The sequence below is a fragment of the Melanerpes formicivorus genome, unplaced genomic scaffold (genome assembly GCF_026170545.1).
Source record: "Melanerpes formicivorus ecotype bairdi unplaced genomic scaffold, bMelFor1.0.p_v2 SCAF_33, whole genome shotgun sequence".
NCBI classification, from domain to species: Eukaryota; Metazoa; Chordata; class Aves; order Piciformes; family Picidae; genus Melanerpes; species Melanerpes formicivorus.
Window position 1 is genome coordinate 8,181,866 of NW_027142385.1, and position 14,950 is coordinate 8,196,815.

A 14,950-nucleotide genomic window follows, 5' to 3' on the forward strand; every position below is an offset into this window, starting at 1 on the left:
TGAGGCAGAACAGCCACCGAGGTGTCAGGAAGAGAGCTGCCAAGCAGAGCAGGGTGGGAGACGCAGAGCAGGGTCAGAGATGCACTTTTCTTCTCCTCCATTCAACAGATGCAACCATTCTACCTTCTCCCATCGGGACGGATTTCACTGTGCTAAAGCTCAAGAGGAGACCTGGGACCGGGGTCTGTCTCGTCACTGGATTCCTAAGGGAAGGAATTTACCACTGATGTCTACCCTGACAGCTTTCACTTGAGTTGGGTTCTTATTTTCTCTCCCCCACCCCCCCTCTCCTTCCCTACTTTATTTCCTGGTTGAACTTCAGCCCCATCAGCTTGTCCAGGCTGCCCACAACACCACCACCAAGAACCTTTTCGTTGGGATTCTGAGAGGGTTTAGGTTTTTTTCTCCTCTTCTTATTTTTTTCCCCTTTTTGAGGACATAAAAAACAACCCCCCAAGCCCTGGAGCAAAAAAAAAAAGGTTCCCTATTTAAGATGAGAATTATTTAACTTCCCTTCCCTTTTTGTTCTTTCTTTGGTTGAAGCTGCAAGGTTCTGAGTTGCAAATCCAAGTCATGCGGCCTTATGTAGACTTTGCTTTGCATTGCCAAACGTTTGCCTTAAAGCTACCTTTGAGAAACAAACCAACCAGCCACCAACCAGCCACCCAGCCAGCCACCCAACCAGCTACCCAGCCAGCCACCAACCAGCCACCAAACAGCCACACAGCCAGCCACCTAACCAGCTACCCAACCAGCCACCAACCAGCCACCAACCAGCCACCAAACCAGCCACCCAGCCAGCCACCCAGCCAGCCACCTAACCAGCTACCAACCAGCCACCAAACAGCCACCCAGCCAGCTACCAACCAGCCACCAAACAGCCACCCAGCCAGCCACCTAACCAGCCACCCAACCAGCCACCAAACAGCCACCCAACCAGCCACCAAACAGCCACCCAGCCAGCTACCTAACCAGCCACCCAACCAGCCACCAAACAGCCACCAACCAGCTACCCAGCCAGCCACCAACCAGCTACCCAACCAGCCACTCAGCCAGCCACCAACCAGCCACCTAACCAGCTACCAACCAGCCACCAAACAGCCACCCAGCCAGCCACCTAACCAGCTACCAACCAGCCACCAAACAGCCACCCAGCCAGCCACCAACCAGCCACCTAACCAGCCACCAAACAGCCACCCAACCAGCCACCTAACCAGCTACCCAGCCAGCCACCTAACCAGCCATCCAGCCAGCTACCCAGCCAGCCACCAACCAGCCACCTAACCAGCTACCCAGCCAGCCACTCAGCCAGCCACTCAACCAGCCACCCAGCCAGCCACCCAACCAGTCATCCAACCAGTCATCCAACCAGCCAACCACCCAACCAACCACTCAGCCAGCCACCCAGCCAGCTACCCACCCAGCCACCTAACCAACCACTCAACCAGCCACCCAACCAATGACTCAACCAGCCACCCACCACCACCTAACCAGCCACCTACCCAACCACCCAACCAGCCACCTAACCAACCACTCAACCCGCCACCCACCCACCCACTCAACCACCTACCCAACCACTCCACCAGGCAGAATGGCCTTTCTTACACAGCTGTTGGGAGCAAGGACTGGGTTGCCACCACGTCACCAAGGACTGGGTTGCCGCCACGTCACCGGCAGAAGGATGGAAAGGGCATCGGGTTGGAAGAGTGGTGAAAGGGAAACCTTCCTGGGGTTAAAACCTGGATCAAGTGGAAGCAAATCTCAGTTTTACAGCAATGCAAATACCAAACCCTGCTGCAGGATGGCTCTCTCCAGTGGGAGCTGCTGGGCTGGCTCCAGTGGGAGCTGCTGGGCTCTCTCCAGTGGGAGCTGCTGGGCTGTCTCCAGTGGGAGCTGCTGGGCTCTCTCCAGTGGGAGCTGCTGGGCTCTCTCCAGTGGGAGCTGCTGGGCTGCCTCCTTGCTTCACAGAAGGGGCAGGGAATCAGCCTGCCCTGGGGCTCAGCTTCAGGAGGGATGAGCTCACAGCTGGAATTGTGGCCCTGGGAGGCAACAGAAAGCGAGAGGTGTGAGCTTGGAGGGGTTTGTCTCACTGGGTTTGTCTCCAGGCCAGCAGATGCTCTCCCAGCCAGCCCAGGGTCTCACCTGCTCCTGCTGCAGCAGCCACATGCAGAGGCTGTTGCTGGGGGCAGCTCTTTGCCTCCTTCTCCCCATGAGATCCAAGCCTTGGTGCTGTGGGAAGAGCAGGATGTGGAAAGGATCCTTCTGGAGCGGTTGGAGGTGCCTGGGTGTCAGCCAGGGCAGATCCTATCTCCTGAGGCTACCCAGCAATATCCCTGCTTCAGGAACAGCCTCCTCTGGAACCTGAAGCAGAAGCTACCAAAGCCTCCTCTCTTCCCATCCTAACCCTGGGCTTTGTAGATCATTTTCTTCCACACGACCTCGTGGTCTACACAGCTGCCAGGGGTGGGGTGGAGGCAGGACCAGGCTGGCTCTGGACCTCTCTGCTGATGGCACAAACATCTATGTAGCACAGGGGAGGAACTGCAGGCAGGGCACCACCTGAGTCCTGGCTGCAGAGCCTCTGGTGAGCGAGGTGCATGCAGAACAGGAGGTGGGACCTGGAGGGTTTGCTGAGGACCCTGTCCAGATGGCTGCAGAGATAAGCAGAGGCTCTGCTGCAGAGGAAGGCAGCACAGAGGAGCCCTTTGAATGGGAGGAAGTTGTGCAGCTGAGGTGGCATCTGGAGGACAGGGCAGAGGATGGGGAGTGGAGGATCTGCTCTCTTGCTCCAGCACATGGCCCGAGGCAGATCACTTCCCCTTCCCCCTGCAGCTCCTTCCCCTAGATAAAATTTCTTCCTCTTATTAACAGTCTGCCTCAAGAGCTGGGACTGAGGAGGGCTCAGTGTGCCAGCTGCCAGCCTGGCCCTGCTGAGCTGGTCTGGACAGGCCTCACCACCACACAGACGCTGCTCAAAGGCTCTCCCCCGGGAGAGACATCACTTAGCTGCTATTGCCACCCTCATCTTCCACACAGGATATTACCAGCAGGAAATCCTCCTTCCTCACATCTCCAAAGCCACACCACTACTCTGGCAGCAGGTTTGGCACCACCCCTGGCCTGGGGAAAGCACACCCAGAAGATGTGGCCCCCACCGTCAGTCTCAAACCAGCAAAGAAGAATCCTGGGTTCCTGGGGCAGGCTGCTGTCCTCCGTGCACTGCCCTGCAGAGGTGCTCAGCCCTGGAGCTGCTCTCCCCACCCAGGGCTGACCTCTCAGGTGGGATGTCCAGCAGCCTGCAAACCGAAGGACTGGATCAGCCCCAACTCCACGAGCCAAAGGTTGCCTAGGTCTCGGCTTTGGGACTGCAGAGGGTGAAGCTAGGGAGACTTTGGCTTGCACAGTCACTCTCTCTCTCAAACTCCATTTCCCTACCTGGATTCAGCTCCTAACCACAGCTCCACTGGCACAGCCCCTGGGGACTCGGCTGTGTTCTCTCCTAGGCAATACATGCAGCAGAGGACAAGCTGGGAGCTGTGGGTGAAGAGCTGCTGCTGCTGGCATGCACCTCGGCTCCTCCTGCGCGGCTCCAGGGCTGGGAGCTTGTGTCTGGTCTTCACTCTGTCTCCAGGTGCTGAGCACTTGTGGTTCTCACTGATGTCAGCCTGGGCCGAAGCAGTCAGGCCCAGTTGTCTTAATTAGCTGCAGGAAGGAATTCCAAGGAAAGATTTCTTCTCAGTCACCAAAAAGATCACATTCAGGGAACACCTTTGTCCTTCTCCACTTTGCTTTGTGTCAGGCTTAGTCTCCCAGTGCATTAAGCACATCTGGGTCCTCCTCCTCCTCCCTCCTCTACCTGGTGGACTGGATGCATCCATGCAGCCTGACAGTACCCTCCTGGCTCTCTGGTGCTGGTTGCACTGAGCAGGCCCTGGCTGAGCAGCAAACAGAATTCAGATTTCACCTTGGGGTCAGCTTTGCATGGACTTCTCCCTCCCCCAAGACTGCCTTTATCCCATGCCTAGGATGAAACCTGCCCCTCCACCTCCATTTGCCTCACCAGACAGGCACAGAGCAGCGATGCCATAGCTGATGGCTCTGTTGTTTTCCCTTTCCAGTGCTGCTTCACCCGAGAGCTGCTGGGGACAGGTGGGACGTGGAGGGAGCGGTGGCTGGAAGTACCACCAGGTGCTATAGACACGGCTGCTGGCAGGGCTGGTGAAGGCTGTGTGCTCAGAGCAGGGATTGAAGGTGTCCCAGGGGGGGATTTCCGTGGCTGGGGTCCTGGAGGGTGGTGGCAAAGAAAGGTCCTTCCCTGGCAGCTTTTTGCAGAGCCAGGAATGCACAAAGGCTGCGCTGGGAAGGGGATGAGGACACCGGGGTGGGACACTGGTGCCTGGGAGCTTGTCTCTGCCTCACCTCTCTCAGCTCAGCTCTGACCAGCCCACGGTGGTCCAGGGTGGGAAGCAGCCTGGCTGAACCCCACACCTGCCCCCTCTGTCTCCTCCAGCAGCGGGCAGGGGCTGGCAGATGCCTTTGGGCACGGCCGGCAGGGGCTGGCAGATGCCTTTGGGCACGGCCGGCAGGGCAGGCGGCTTCCCAAACCGCTTGGGTCTTGTTTCCCACCCTGAGAGCAGTGTGGGGGGAGAGGGGCGGCCCCTGGGAGCGCCAGCAAAGCAGTGTTGGGGAGGGGGGGTCCGAGCTGTTGAGCCGATGCAAGGCTGGGGCCGGCAGTGAGGGAGGGTAAGGCGAAGGCTGCCCGAGCCTGGGCACCGCCGTCCCTCCTGCCCCGGCTCCGGCGCAGCAATAAGATTTGTCCTTGGGCTTGCAGAGATACTGTGAAAAACAAAAACCAAGCTGTACCGAGTCTGGACACTTCACGAGCTGTAACCCCCCTCCCCCGAGCCCTGCTTTTCTACCAGAGACAGAAATAAAGAGAGATTTTCAAACGCGCTGCCCGCTGCTGTTGGGGCGGTGCCTGCTTCCCAATCGCGGGGCTCCAGCACCCCCGCGCCCGGGGGGCGATAAACCCTCTGCTGCTCCCCGCCGGGACCTTGCCCCTCCACTGCAGCTGCCCCGGAGCCAGGAGGAGGGGAAGGGCTCTGGTGGAAGCCGAGCAGCTGACACCTTGCGTTTTTCATCCCCAGGGGCAGCTTGCGAGGGCAGGACGGAGCCCAAGCGCCCGGCGCTGGCTGAGCTGCCGCGGGGCTGTTTCCTGGCACCTTCTGCCTGCTGAGCAGGAGCCTGGGCAGATGTTGGCTGCAAAGGCCACATCTGGAAAAGGGCAGCAGCTCAGCCAGGCTCTGCGGAGAGCAGCTCTGTCCTCTCACACCTGGGCACAGCAGAGGCACAAAGCTGCTGCGGTGCCACCTGGCTCCCAGCCTCCACCCTGTGCTGCTGGCATTGCTCCCCCCCCCAGCCCCTGCTTTTCACGCTCAGATCCTTGGTTTCCTGAACACTGCTGGAACTTTGGGGAGCAGAGGCCAAGCGCCCAGCACAGCTCCTGTTCTGAGCCCTCATCCACGGGGCCCAACCTTGGCACCGTCCAGGTCTGTGCCTGAGCTCCTCCTGCCCTGGGCTGACCGCAGGCTCCTCCTGCCCCGGCTGTGCCCCGAGGAGATGCAGCTGGCTCTTTCTTTGGGGTCATTCTGGGGGGTTTCAGGGGTGTTGCTGGTTTGCCACTCTCTGACCCAGGCTGCACAGCACCCTCAGGGCTGCTCCACGAAGCAGCAAAGGTTTGTTCTGTCTGCTCCAAGCCGATGGAGCTGCATCAGCTCCCACCCAGCCCCCCAGGACCCTCCTGCCCGGTCAGGCTGGCAGAGCCACACCACCCCTGGGGCTTTCCCAGCACATCCTGGACCCTTACCTGTGGGACACCCCCGAGGGTGCCCCTGACACCGATGTCTCCCCTTTGCTGCACCTCCCTGGAGCAATCCAGAGCCTGCTGCTGCATCCCTTAGAGGCTGCAGCCAACCAAGGGCACTTTGCACCTGACCTGGCACCACCACCCACACATCACTGAGCTGGGTGCCCACCTGAGCCACCAGCAGCCAGAGAGAGGCTTTGGGAAGCTCCACCAAGAGTGACACAAAGCCAAGTGCAGAGGGGAAGGGGAGGAATGAGACAGATGGGAGGTCATGGCTGGAGGAAAGGAATGCAGAGGGATGGAGCCCGAGGAGAGGACAGGTTCTGAGTGGGATTCCTCACCCCAGTGGAAACTCTTCAGCCTCATCTGTTGAGAGCAGGTTAAATTTAGATGTCCCAGTTTGGGAGGGAGGGAAGGGGGGTGGCAAGGGGCCCCCAGCCAACTCACAGCTGCTTTGGGTGAGACCCTGAAAAAGCTGCAAGCCTGCAGTGGCTTCTCATGGGCACAGAGAGGTTGGCAAAGCCCCTGAGGAGGGCCAGGGTGGGGGGAAGGAGATCAGCTGCTGAGCCCAGCAGAGCCTGGAGGGTGGTGGTGCTGGAGCCCAGTTCTGGTGCTTCAGGTTACACCAACACCCATCCTGGTGCCAGAGCATTTGTGACTGCTGAGGCTACCCCCTGGCCCTGGCCACTCGGCTCCCTGCCTGCCTCTGTGCCCCCTGCCTGCCTCTGTGCCCCCTGCCTGCCTCTGTGCCCCCTGCCTGCCTCTGTGCCCCCTGCCTGCCTCTGTGCTCCCTGCCTGCCTCTGTGCCCCCTGCCTGCCTCTGTGCCCCCTGCCTGCCTCTGTGCTCCCTGCCTGCCTCTGTGCTCCCTGCCTGCCTCTGTGCCCCCTGCCTGCCACCTCTGCTGCTGCTGGGAGATGGGGATGGGGTGGAGGTGCTGCTGGTCTCCCCCAGCACTGCAAGGGGACACTGTGGTGGGGCAGGACTGCAGCCCAAGGGCAGCTGCTCATTTTATCACCCCCAGGCCCTCTTTTTATCTGGTGCTGAGGGGTGCAGGGTGCTGGCAGCTCAGGGTGGGCCCCTGGGTGATAACAGCCCCGGGGCTGCTGCAGGGCTAAACCATCACAGAGTCCAAGCCTGGCAAGCCCTTGGCTTCTTTAGCAAGCCAGGGGCTGTCCCTCTGGGGCAGGAGCTTCATCCTTTGGTGAACATCTGTCCACAAAAGGCTGGAGAGAGGCCAGGAGATCAGAGGCCACCTGAAGCAGCTGAGAGCCTGCAAGAGCTTCTGGCAAGGGCAGGCCAGAGGCCCTTGCCAAGCCCTTGAGTCATCTCCTGCAGATGCAGCTCTCAGAGTGGCCTTTGCTGCATTGCTGTGTGCTGCCTGGAGGCTCCTGGGCACCACCAGCCTCTGCCTGCTGCTCAGCTGCTCCAGCAGCTACTATGGAGACCAGGAGCAGCATCTGTCTCCCAAGGGCAGGGAGCTCAGGGGGCTGGCTTGGCTCAGCCCTGCTTTTGGAAGCCTTGCAAGCAACACCTCAGCAGGCAGGGGCTGAAACAACTCCTGCCTGTGGAGGGCAGAGGCCAGGGATGCAGAGAATGGTTTGGGTTGGAAGGGACCTTCAAGCTCAGCCAGCTCCAAGCCCCTGCCAGGGGCAGGGACCCCTCCCACCAGCCCAGGCTGCCCAGGGCCTCATCCAGCCTGGCCCTGAACACCCTCAGGGAGAGAGCATCCCCAGCCTCCCTGGGCAGCCTGTGCCAGAGCCTCCCCACCCTCACTGCCAAGAACTTCTTCCTCATCTCCAGTCTCCCCTCCTCAAGCTGGGGTCCAACCAGCAGCCAGCAGCACAGGAGGGACAGCTCCCAACTGCTGCCATCATTCCAGGAGAGCAACTTGAAATGGGCTCAGCATGCCAGGCTGACATTCCTGCCAAGCCAACCCCCTGTGGCAGAGCTCTCTCAGCTATCTGGGGGAGCACAGCTGATAGGGGCTGGCTGGGAGGTGTCACATGCCACAGCCAGGGGAGATTAATGCAAAGAATTTAAGGTCAGTGCTTTGGGCCAGCTGCTATTTATAACCAGGGAGGAAAAGCAGGACAGCAGCCTCACCTCTAGGCCTTAGGAGACCTTGGACAGTCAAGGAGAACACCTTGGGAGGGCACACCTCAGCCCAGCCCCAGTTCCACCTCCAAACCTCAGGGGATGTGCCCCTCTGCCCCAGGGCTGCCTCCCCAGCTCTGAGGGCAGATGACAAAGGGCCCTGGCACTGGGGCTGTCTCCAACAGGACAACTGCTGTGCCAGGGGTCAGAATCCAGGGGGGGTGTGAAAGCCTCAGGGCCTACAGCCCTGCAGAGCCTCTCCACAGCTAAAAATAAACCCTCCCTGGGCTCTGCTCCCCATGCTTCAGTGGCCTCATCCAGCCTGGCCTGCAGCACCCCCAGGCAGGAGGCAGCCACAGCCTCCCTGGGCAGCCTGGGCCAGAGGCTCAGCTCCCTCCTGCTGCAGAGCTTCTTCCTCAGCTCCACTCTGACCCTGCTCTGCCTCAGCTTCAAACCATTGCCCCTTGGCCTGACTCAGACACCCTCAGAAGTCTCTCTGCAGCCTTCCTGCAGGATCCCTTCAGGTCCTGGCAGCAGCTCTGAGGTCCCCCTGGAGCCTTCTCCTCTCCAGCTCCCTCAGCCTGTGCTCCCAGCAGAGCTGCTCCAGCCCTTGGAGCATCTCTGTGTCCTCCCCTGGCCTCACCCCAGCAGCTCTGTGTCCTTCTGCTGGGGACCCCAGGGCTGGAGGCAGGATCTGAGGTGCATCAAACAGAGCCAGTGCTTGTCCCAGGGCCTGCAGGGCATCCTTGCAGGGATTTGCTGAGCTGAAGGAACACCTGAGACTGTCACAGGTGATGGTGAGTGGAGCCCAGAGCTGCAGGGGGGAAGCACAATCCCAAACATGTGAGAGGCAAAACCAAGGCAGCTTGGAGGAGAAGCCCTCCAAGGTCCCTTCCAAGCTGAGCCACTCTGATCCTGGCTGGCAGCAGAACCCCACCAAGCCCAGCCTGTGGGTGCAGCTCATGCCCCTCCCTCAAGGGCCAGAAGTTTGCCCTGCAACCTGAGTTCCATTTTCTGAGTGCTGGAAAACTCACAGGAAGGTAAAAATAGGAGAGCTTTCCCTTCCCACCTCCCTGCTGCCTGCCACTGCCATGGGAACATCTCCTGCAGGCTGCCAGCTTCTCCCCAGCTCATTTCCCATTCCTCCAGCAAGCCTCTGGCTCACACATGACTCAGTTCCAGCACTTGAGGGAGATGAGCATGTGCCCCATCCTGGACTTAAAATTAGCAGGGCAAGCCCCAGCCCCTGCTGCAGAGCCTGGGAGGCTCAGGCAGCCTCTCAAGGGGAGGTGCAGGGTGAGACCTGGAACCAGCCCCAGCCACTCCTTGGCCAGGCAAGGGCTGACCAAGAGAGAGCCAAGGCCAGAGGGGGCCACAGCACACTCACCCCAGCAGCTCTGGGTCCTCCTCCTGCTGGGGACAGCAGGACTGGAAGCAGGATTAGAGAGTGGGAGAGAAACCTCAGCAGGACCAGGAGCATGAAGACAAATAGTTTAATAGAGAGCAAGAACAGAGCCACAGAAAAATAACCCAAATCTTCTCCTTAGAAAACAAATCCCAACCCCAGAGCAGTCCCAGAAGTGTGCTGGAAAGGAAGAGTGCTGGGGTGCTGAGCATGCTGGTGACTCATGGAGGCAGGAGCTACAGCACAGCTCCACAGGGAGCTCAGGAGGTTCCTAGCTTCTCCATGCACTGAATCCAGAGGAGGATCTGTGGAGCAAGGGAAAGACATCAGCAGAGTGAGTGCTGGAGTCTGCCTCAGGCAGAGGGAATCCAGCAGAGCCCTCAAGCTCCCAGACCCCCTCCCACCAGCAGCAGTCCCTGCCCAGGGCAGAGGGCTGGAGCTGGATGACCTTTAAGGTCCCTTCAACCCAAAGCATTCTGTGAGCACTTTGGTGCTGCCAGCATCAGCACCTCCTGGCCAGCAGCAGCTCCTCCAGGTGCAATTACACCTACCCTAGGGCACAGCCAGTCACTCTGCCCCTGGAGGGAAGCAAAGGCTGGGGAGCTTGCTCACACTAAGCCAGCAGGGCAGGAGACAGAGCTCAGCTCAGTCCCCTTCAGCTCAGGGAGCTGATGCCAGGCTGAGCACAGCCACTGTGTGCCTGGGAGGTGGCAAAGGGCAGGAGCCAGCTGCAAGGTCTCCCTGGTGTGCCAGATGAAGCTCCTGGGGAAGCAGAGAGCAGGAGCCTGCCCTGGGAGCTCTCCCTGCCCCCCCTGAGCAGGGCCCCAGACTGCTTTGGCTGGGGAGGGACCTCTGAAGCTCACCCAGCCCCAGGCCCTGCAGCCAGCAGGGACATCCCCAGCTGCAGCAGGCTGCTCAGAGCCCCAACCAACCTGCCCTGGGATGCAGGAGGCATCTCCCACCCCTCTGGGCACCCTGGGCTGGTGTTTCACCCCCTCAGTGTGAGCAGAACTCTTCCTTTTCTCTGGGCTCAATCTCCCTCTCTCAGTTCAAACCCTGCCCCTTGTCCTCTCACAACAGGCCCTGCTCAAAAGTCTGTCCCCAGCAGAAGGTCTCCCTGGAGCCTTCCCTCTCCAGGCTGAACACCCTCAGCTCTCCCAGCCTGGCCTCACAGCAGAGCCCTCCCAGCTCTCCTGTGGCCTCCCCTGGCCCTGCTCCCCCAGGGCCCTGGCTGTGCTGAGGGCTCCAGAGCTGCCCCAGCACTGCAGGGGGGGTCTGAGAGGGGCAGAATCCCCTCCCTGCTGCTGGGAGCATGGCACAGGAGTGGTTTGCTGCTGCTGCTGTAAGCCCTCCCAGCTCCTCTGCCCTGCCCCTGCTGGCACCTTTCAGGCCAGGGTGGTACTCACGTGCTGGAGGAGCCAAAGCCAAAGCCTGCAAGAGAGGGAAGGTTGGAGAAGGAACTGTTAGGAGGCAGAGAGGCTCTGCAGGAGCTGTAGCAGCTGTGCCCTGCCCCACACCGAGGGAAGAACATCTCCACACTGCCCCAGGGCAGGGCAAGGGAGCAGGGCAGACAATGGGAGCCTGGTGCCCTCCCAGGCTGCTCAGAGGCTCTGCCCTCCCTGCTCAGCACCCAGGGCCCTTCCCCAGCAGCAGCCACACACAGCCTGCCCTGCCTGCTGTGTCCACCTCCCCCTGGAAGCAGAGCTGCTCCCTGCAGCTGGAGCTGTGCTTAGTGCAGGTGGTGAGGCACAGCCCAGCAGTGCCAGGAGCCTCAGGCCCTGCCCTCAGCCCTGTGCCCAGCAGCTGCAGAGCTCCCTCAGCCCCAGCCCTGGCTGGTGGTGCAGCTCAGCTGTGCAGGGGATGCTGCTCACAGGTCCCCCTCTGCCTCTGAGGAGAAAGAAACTCCACAGAAAGGAGGCAAAGCAACAGCCTGAGGAGGTGTGGAGGGGAAGATGAGTGAGCCCTTGGCTTGCAGCCAGCAGAGCAGTGATGGGGCAGGGGCTGAAGGCTGAGAGGCCAGCAGAGCCCAGCCTGCAGCCCAGCCCTCCAGCACACACTGCCTTGCCCACAGCAGGCCTGGGGCAGGGAGCTGAGGCCCAGGGAGGGGTGGGGCCATGAGGCCTGTTTGGGTTCCTCACAGTTTAGCTTCTCTTACCTCCTCCACCTGTCCCAAAGGCTGAGAATCCACTGCTCTGTGTGCCAAAGGCTGTGCCCTGCTGGGACAGGGAGCCAAAGCTGGGGGTGTTCTGGTTTGCCAGGGTGCCAAAGGATGCTGTGTTGCTGCTGGTGCCACCAAACCTGCAGTGCCAAGGAGAGCAGTTGGTGTTTGCAGGCAGCTTCCCACTGCTGCTGCCAGCCTGCCCCCACCCCCACAGCACCCTCCCTAGGGACACCACCTGAGGGGGGTTGGAGCTGTGGTGCTGAGGCCCATGGCTTGGTGCTGGGCTGGGCTTGATCATCTGCAAGGTCCTCTGCAGCCTCAGGTGCTGTGGTTCTAGGTGCTCCCTGGGCTGCCAGCTGCTGCAGTCACACTGCTGTGCCAGGCTCTGCCTCTCACAGCCTCCTGTGCCCTCTGCCCCCAGGCAGGAGGGGGCAGCCCTGCCCCAGCCCCCCCCAGGCTGCAGGAGCAGCCCCAGCAGAGCCCACAGCAAACCACAGCTCCACAGGCAGCCCCTGCAGCCCTGTGACCTCTGCCCCCCCAGGGCTCTGCACCTCTGCTGCTGCCAACCACCCCTGGGCCTCCTGCCTTGGCTGCTGACCATGCAGCATGCAGGCAGCTTCAGCTCAGGAGCAGTGGCTCAGTGGCCTCCCCAGGGAGGGCAGCACTGGCTTTGTGCTTCCTGTTCAGCAGCAGGAGGCAGAGACTCAGGGAAGGCTTTGGGTTGGAAGGGACCTTGAAGCTCAACCAGCTCCAACCATGGGCAGGGACAGCTCCCAGCAGCCCAGGGCCTCATCCAGCCTGGCCCTCAACACCTCCAGGGAGAAGGGCAGCCCCAAGCTCCCTGGGCAGGCTGCTCCAGAGGCCAGGCTGCTGTCTCAGGCCAGTGCTCCACCTCCTCAGGCTGCAGCCAGCCAGCACACCAATCATTTCTGCCCCATGAAAGGGAAGTGACAAAGGGAACTTGTGGCTCAAACTTCTTCTTTCAGCTGCAGCTGGGAGCAGAAGGCAGAGCAGAGCTCAGGCAGCAGCTCAGGCTGAGGGCAGATTATTGTTAACCCTCCCCAGGCCAGGAGGCAGCAGCTGCCTGGCAGCCACTCAGCCAAACCTATCTTGCCCAGCTTGCAGGTCTCTGTGAGGCTCCTGTGCAGAGCAGGACTGAGAGGCACTGGAGGTGAGCTGATGGAGCCACACAGGATGTGCTCCCAGCTGGAGTGGCTGGGGCTCAGTTTCTGAGCTCCCCAAGCCAGCTGCTGAGGGCTGCAGCTTGCTCAGAACTGAGGCAGCACTAAAGCAGCAGCAGGGAGTGCCCAGCAAGGTGGAGCTGGCAGCTCCTCCACACTGCTGAGCAGCTGCCCTGGGCCTGGGGTGCTTGAGGAGCAATGCAGGCAGGAAGTGCTGCCTGGGCACTGCTCTGAGCTGCAGCCAGGGCTGCCTGGGGATCCTGCACCCTCTCCCAGGCTCAGACACCACAGTCAGCCTCCTCAGGCAGCTCTCAGGCTTGGACTCCAGTGTGCAGGCAGGAAACACAAGCACTAAGGCTGGGGAAGACCTCTAAGATCATCCAGGCCAACCCTCAGCCCAGCACCACCATGGGCACCAAGCCCAGGTCCAGGGCTGGGGACTTCAGCACCCCCCTGGGCAGCACATCCCAGAGGCCAATTCCTCTCTCTGGGAAGAACTTTCTCCTCACCTCCAGCCTCAACCTCCCCTGGCACAGCTTGAGGCTGTGGCCTCTTGTTCTGGTGCTGGCTGCCTGGGAGAAGAGACCAACCCCCTCCTGGCTACAACCTCCCTGCAGGGAGTTGGAGAGAGCAAGAAGGTCTCCCCTGAGCCTCCTCTGCTCCAGGCTAAGCAACCCCAGCTCCCTCAGCCTCTCCTCCCAGGGCTGTGCTCCAGACCCCTCCCCAGCTTTGTTGCCCTTCTCTGGACACCTTCCAGCAGCTCAGTGTCCTTCCTAAACTGAGGAGCCCAGAGCTGGACACAGGGCTGCAGGTGTGGCCTGAGCAGTGCTGAGCACAGGGCAGGATGAGCTCCCTGCTCCTGCTGCAGGCCAGGAGGCCCTCGGCCTTCTTGGCCACACTGCTGGCTCCTGTTCAGCTGCTGACCACCACCCCCCTCCCAGCTCCCTCTGTGCCTGGCTGCTCTCAGCCCCTGTGTGCCCAGGCTGTGGCAGTGCCTGGGGCTGCTGTGGGCAGCCAGGGGGAGCCCAGGGCCCGGGGGGGGCCGGGGGCAGCTTACCCGAAGCCTCCGGCGCTGGCGGCCGCCGTGCCCTCGCCGAAGACTTTGCCTCCCGTTGAGCCCAGAGGGCTTGAAAAGGTTGGGGCTGAACCAAATGCTGGCACCCCTCCAAACCCAGGGGACCCCCCAAAGGTGGGAGGGCTGCCAAACATTGGAGCAGCACCGAAGCCACCTGAGCAACACAGAGGCAAACACAGACAGACACAGGAGGGCGAAACACACAGCAGAGAGAGAGGGAGGGGAGGAGAGGTCAGGAGGGCAGCAGAGACACCCACCCCCCTGCCCCAGCCCCCCAGAGCCCCCTGCCCCAGCCCCCACAGCCCCCTGCCCCAGCCCCCACAGCCCCCTGCCCCAGCCCCCAGAGCAGAGACACCCACCCCCCCTGCCCCAGCCCCCAGAGCAGGGACGCAGCCCCCAGCCTGGGCACACAGGGGCACAGCCTGGGCACACAGGCCTGGGCTGCACCCTGAGGCTTTCTGGGGGGGCTCAGTGAGGTTTGAGAGGCTTTTGTATTGGGTTGGTGTTTAAGAAGGTTCAAGAGGCTGTAGGGGAGGTCAGGGAAGCATCCTGGGGGGGTCATGAGGCTCTGGGGGGACAGCAAGGAGAACTGGAGGGGTCCAGGAGGCTCTTGGTGGGGTCCAGGAGGCTTTTGGGAGGGGGGAGCCAAGGAGACATTCTGGGGGGGTCATCATCCCCCCAGATGATTTCCTTCTGTGCCAGCCTTGGCCTGTCTCTCATTGCCAGAGTGGGACCTGAGGGACAGCTGCCCTGCTGCCTGCCCAGGGCTGAGGCTGGCAGAGCAGCACACACCTGAGTCCCCTGGGTGAAATTCCAGCCCCTGCCAAGGTAATGCACACTGCCTGGCTGCAGGCACCGAGGTCTGGAGGCAAGAACTGCCAGGCCTGAATTATTCACAGCCAGAGCAGGGATCCTGTTGCCCCTTGGCTCCAGAAGGCAGAGCATTCAGCAGGGGCTGGGGCTTTGCCCAGCACACATTTGCCTCCTGAAGCAGTGGAGCCAGGACCACATCAAACCAGCCTGGAGTGGGGAGGGGGAGACAGAGCCCTCCCTGCAGCACTGAGCAGAGGATCTGAGGCTCCCTGCATGAGCTCTTGACACCAAAACAACCAGAAGCAAAGAGAGAGTCACTGGGAGAGGGGAAGAGAAGCTTCCTTCAGCAGGGCC

At 61.2% G+C, this 14,950-nt stretch overlaps 1 protein-coding gene across 2 annotated transcripts in view; it reads right to left on the reverse strand.

The window, feature by feature from the left end:
- Positions 1–9,440: 9,440 nt before the first annotated feature.
- NUP214 (nucleoporin 214) overlaps positions 9,441–14,950 on the reverse strand; it is a 45,289-nt gene continuing 39,779 nt past the window's right edge. For both annotated transcript variants that reach the window (XM_068155984.1, XM_068155983.1), the window contains exons 33-36: positions 13,766–13,937; positions 11,522–11,664; positions 10,773–10,797; positions 9,441–9,671 (exon numbers count right to left, since the gene is read on the reverse strand). In XM_068155984.1, the coding sequence (XP_068012085.1) occupies positions 9,638–9,671; positions 10,773–10,797; positions 11,522–11,664; positions 13,766–13,937 (374 nt within the window). In that variant the 3' untranslated portion in view covers positions 9,441–9,637. The remainder of the gene's footprint in view (positions 9,672–10,772; positions 10,798–11,521; positions 11,665–13,765; positions 13,938–14,950) is intronic.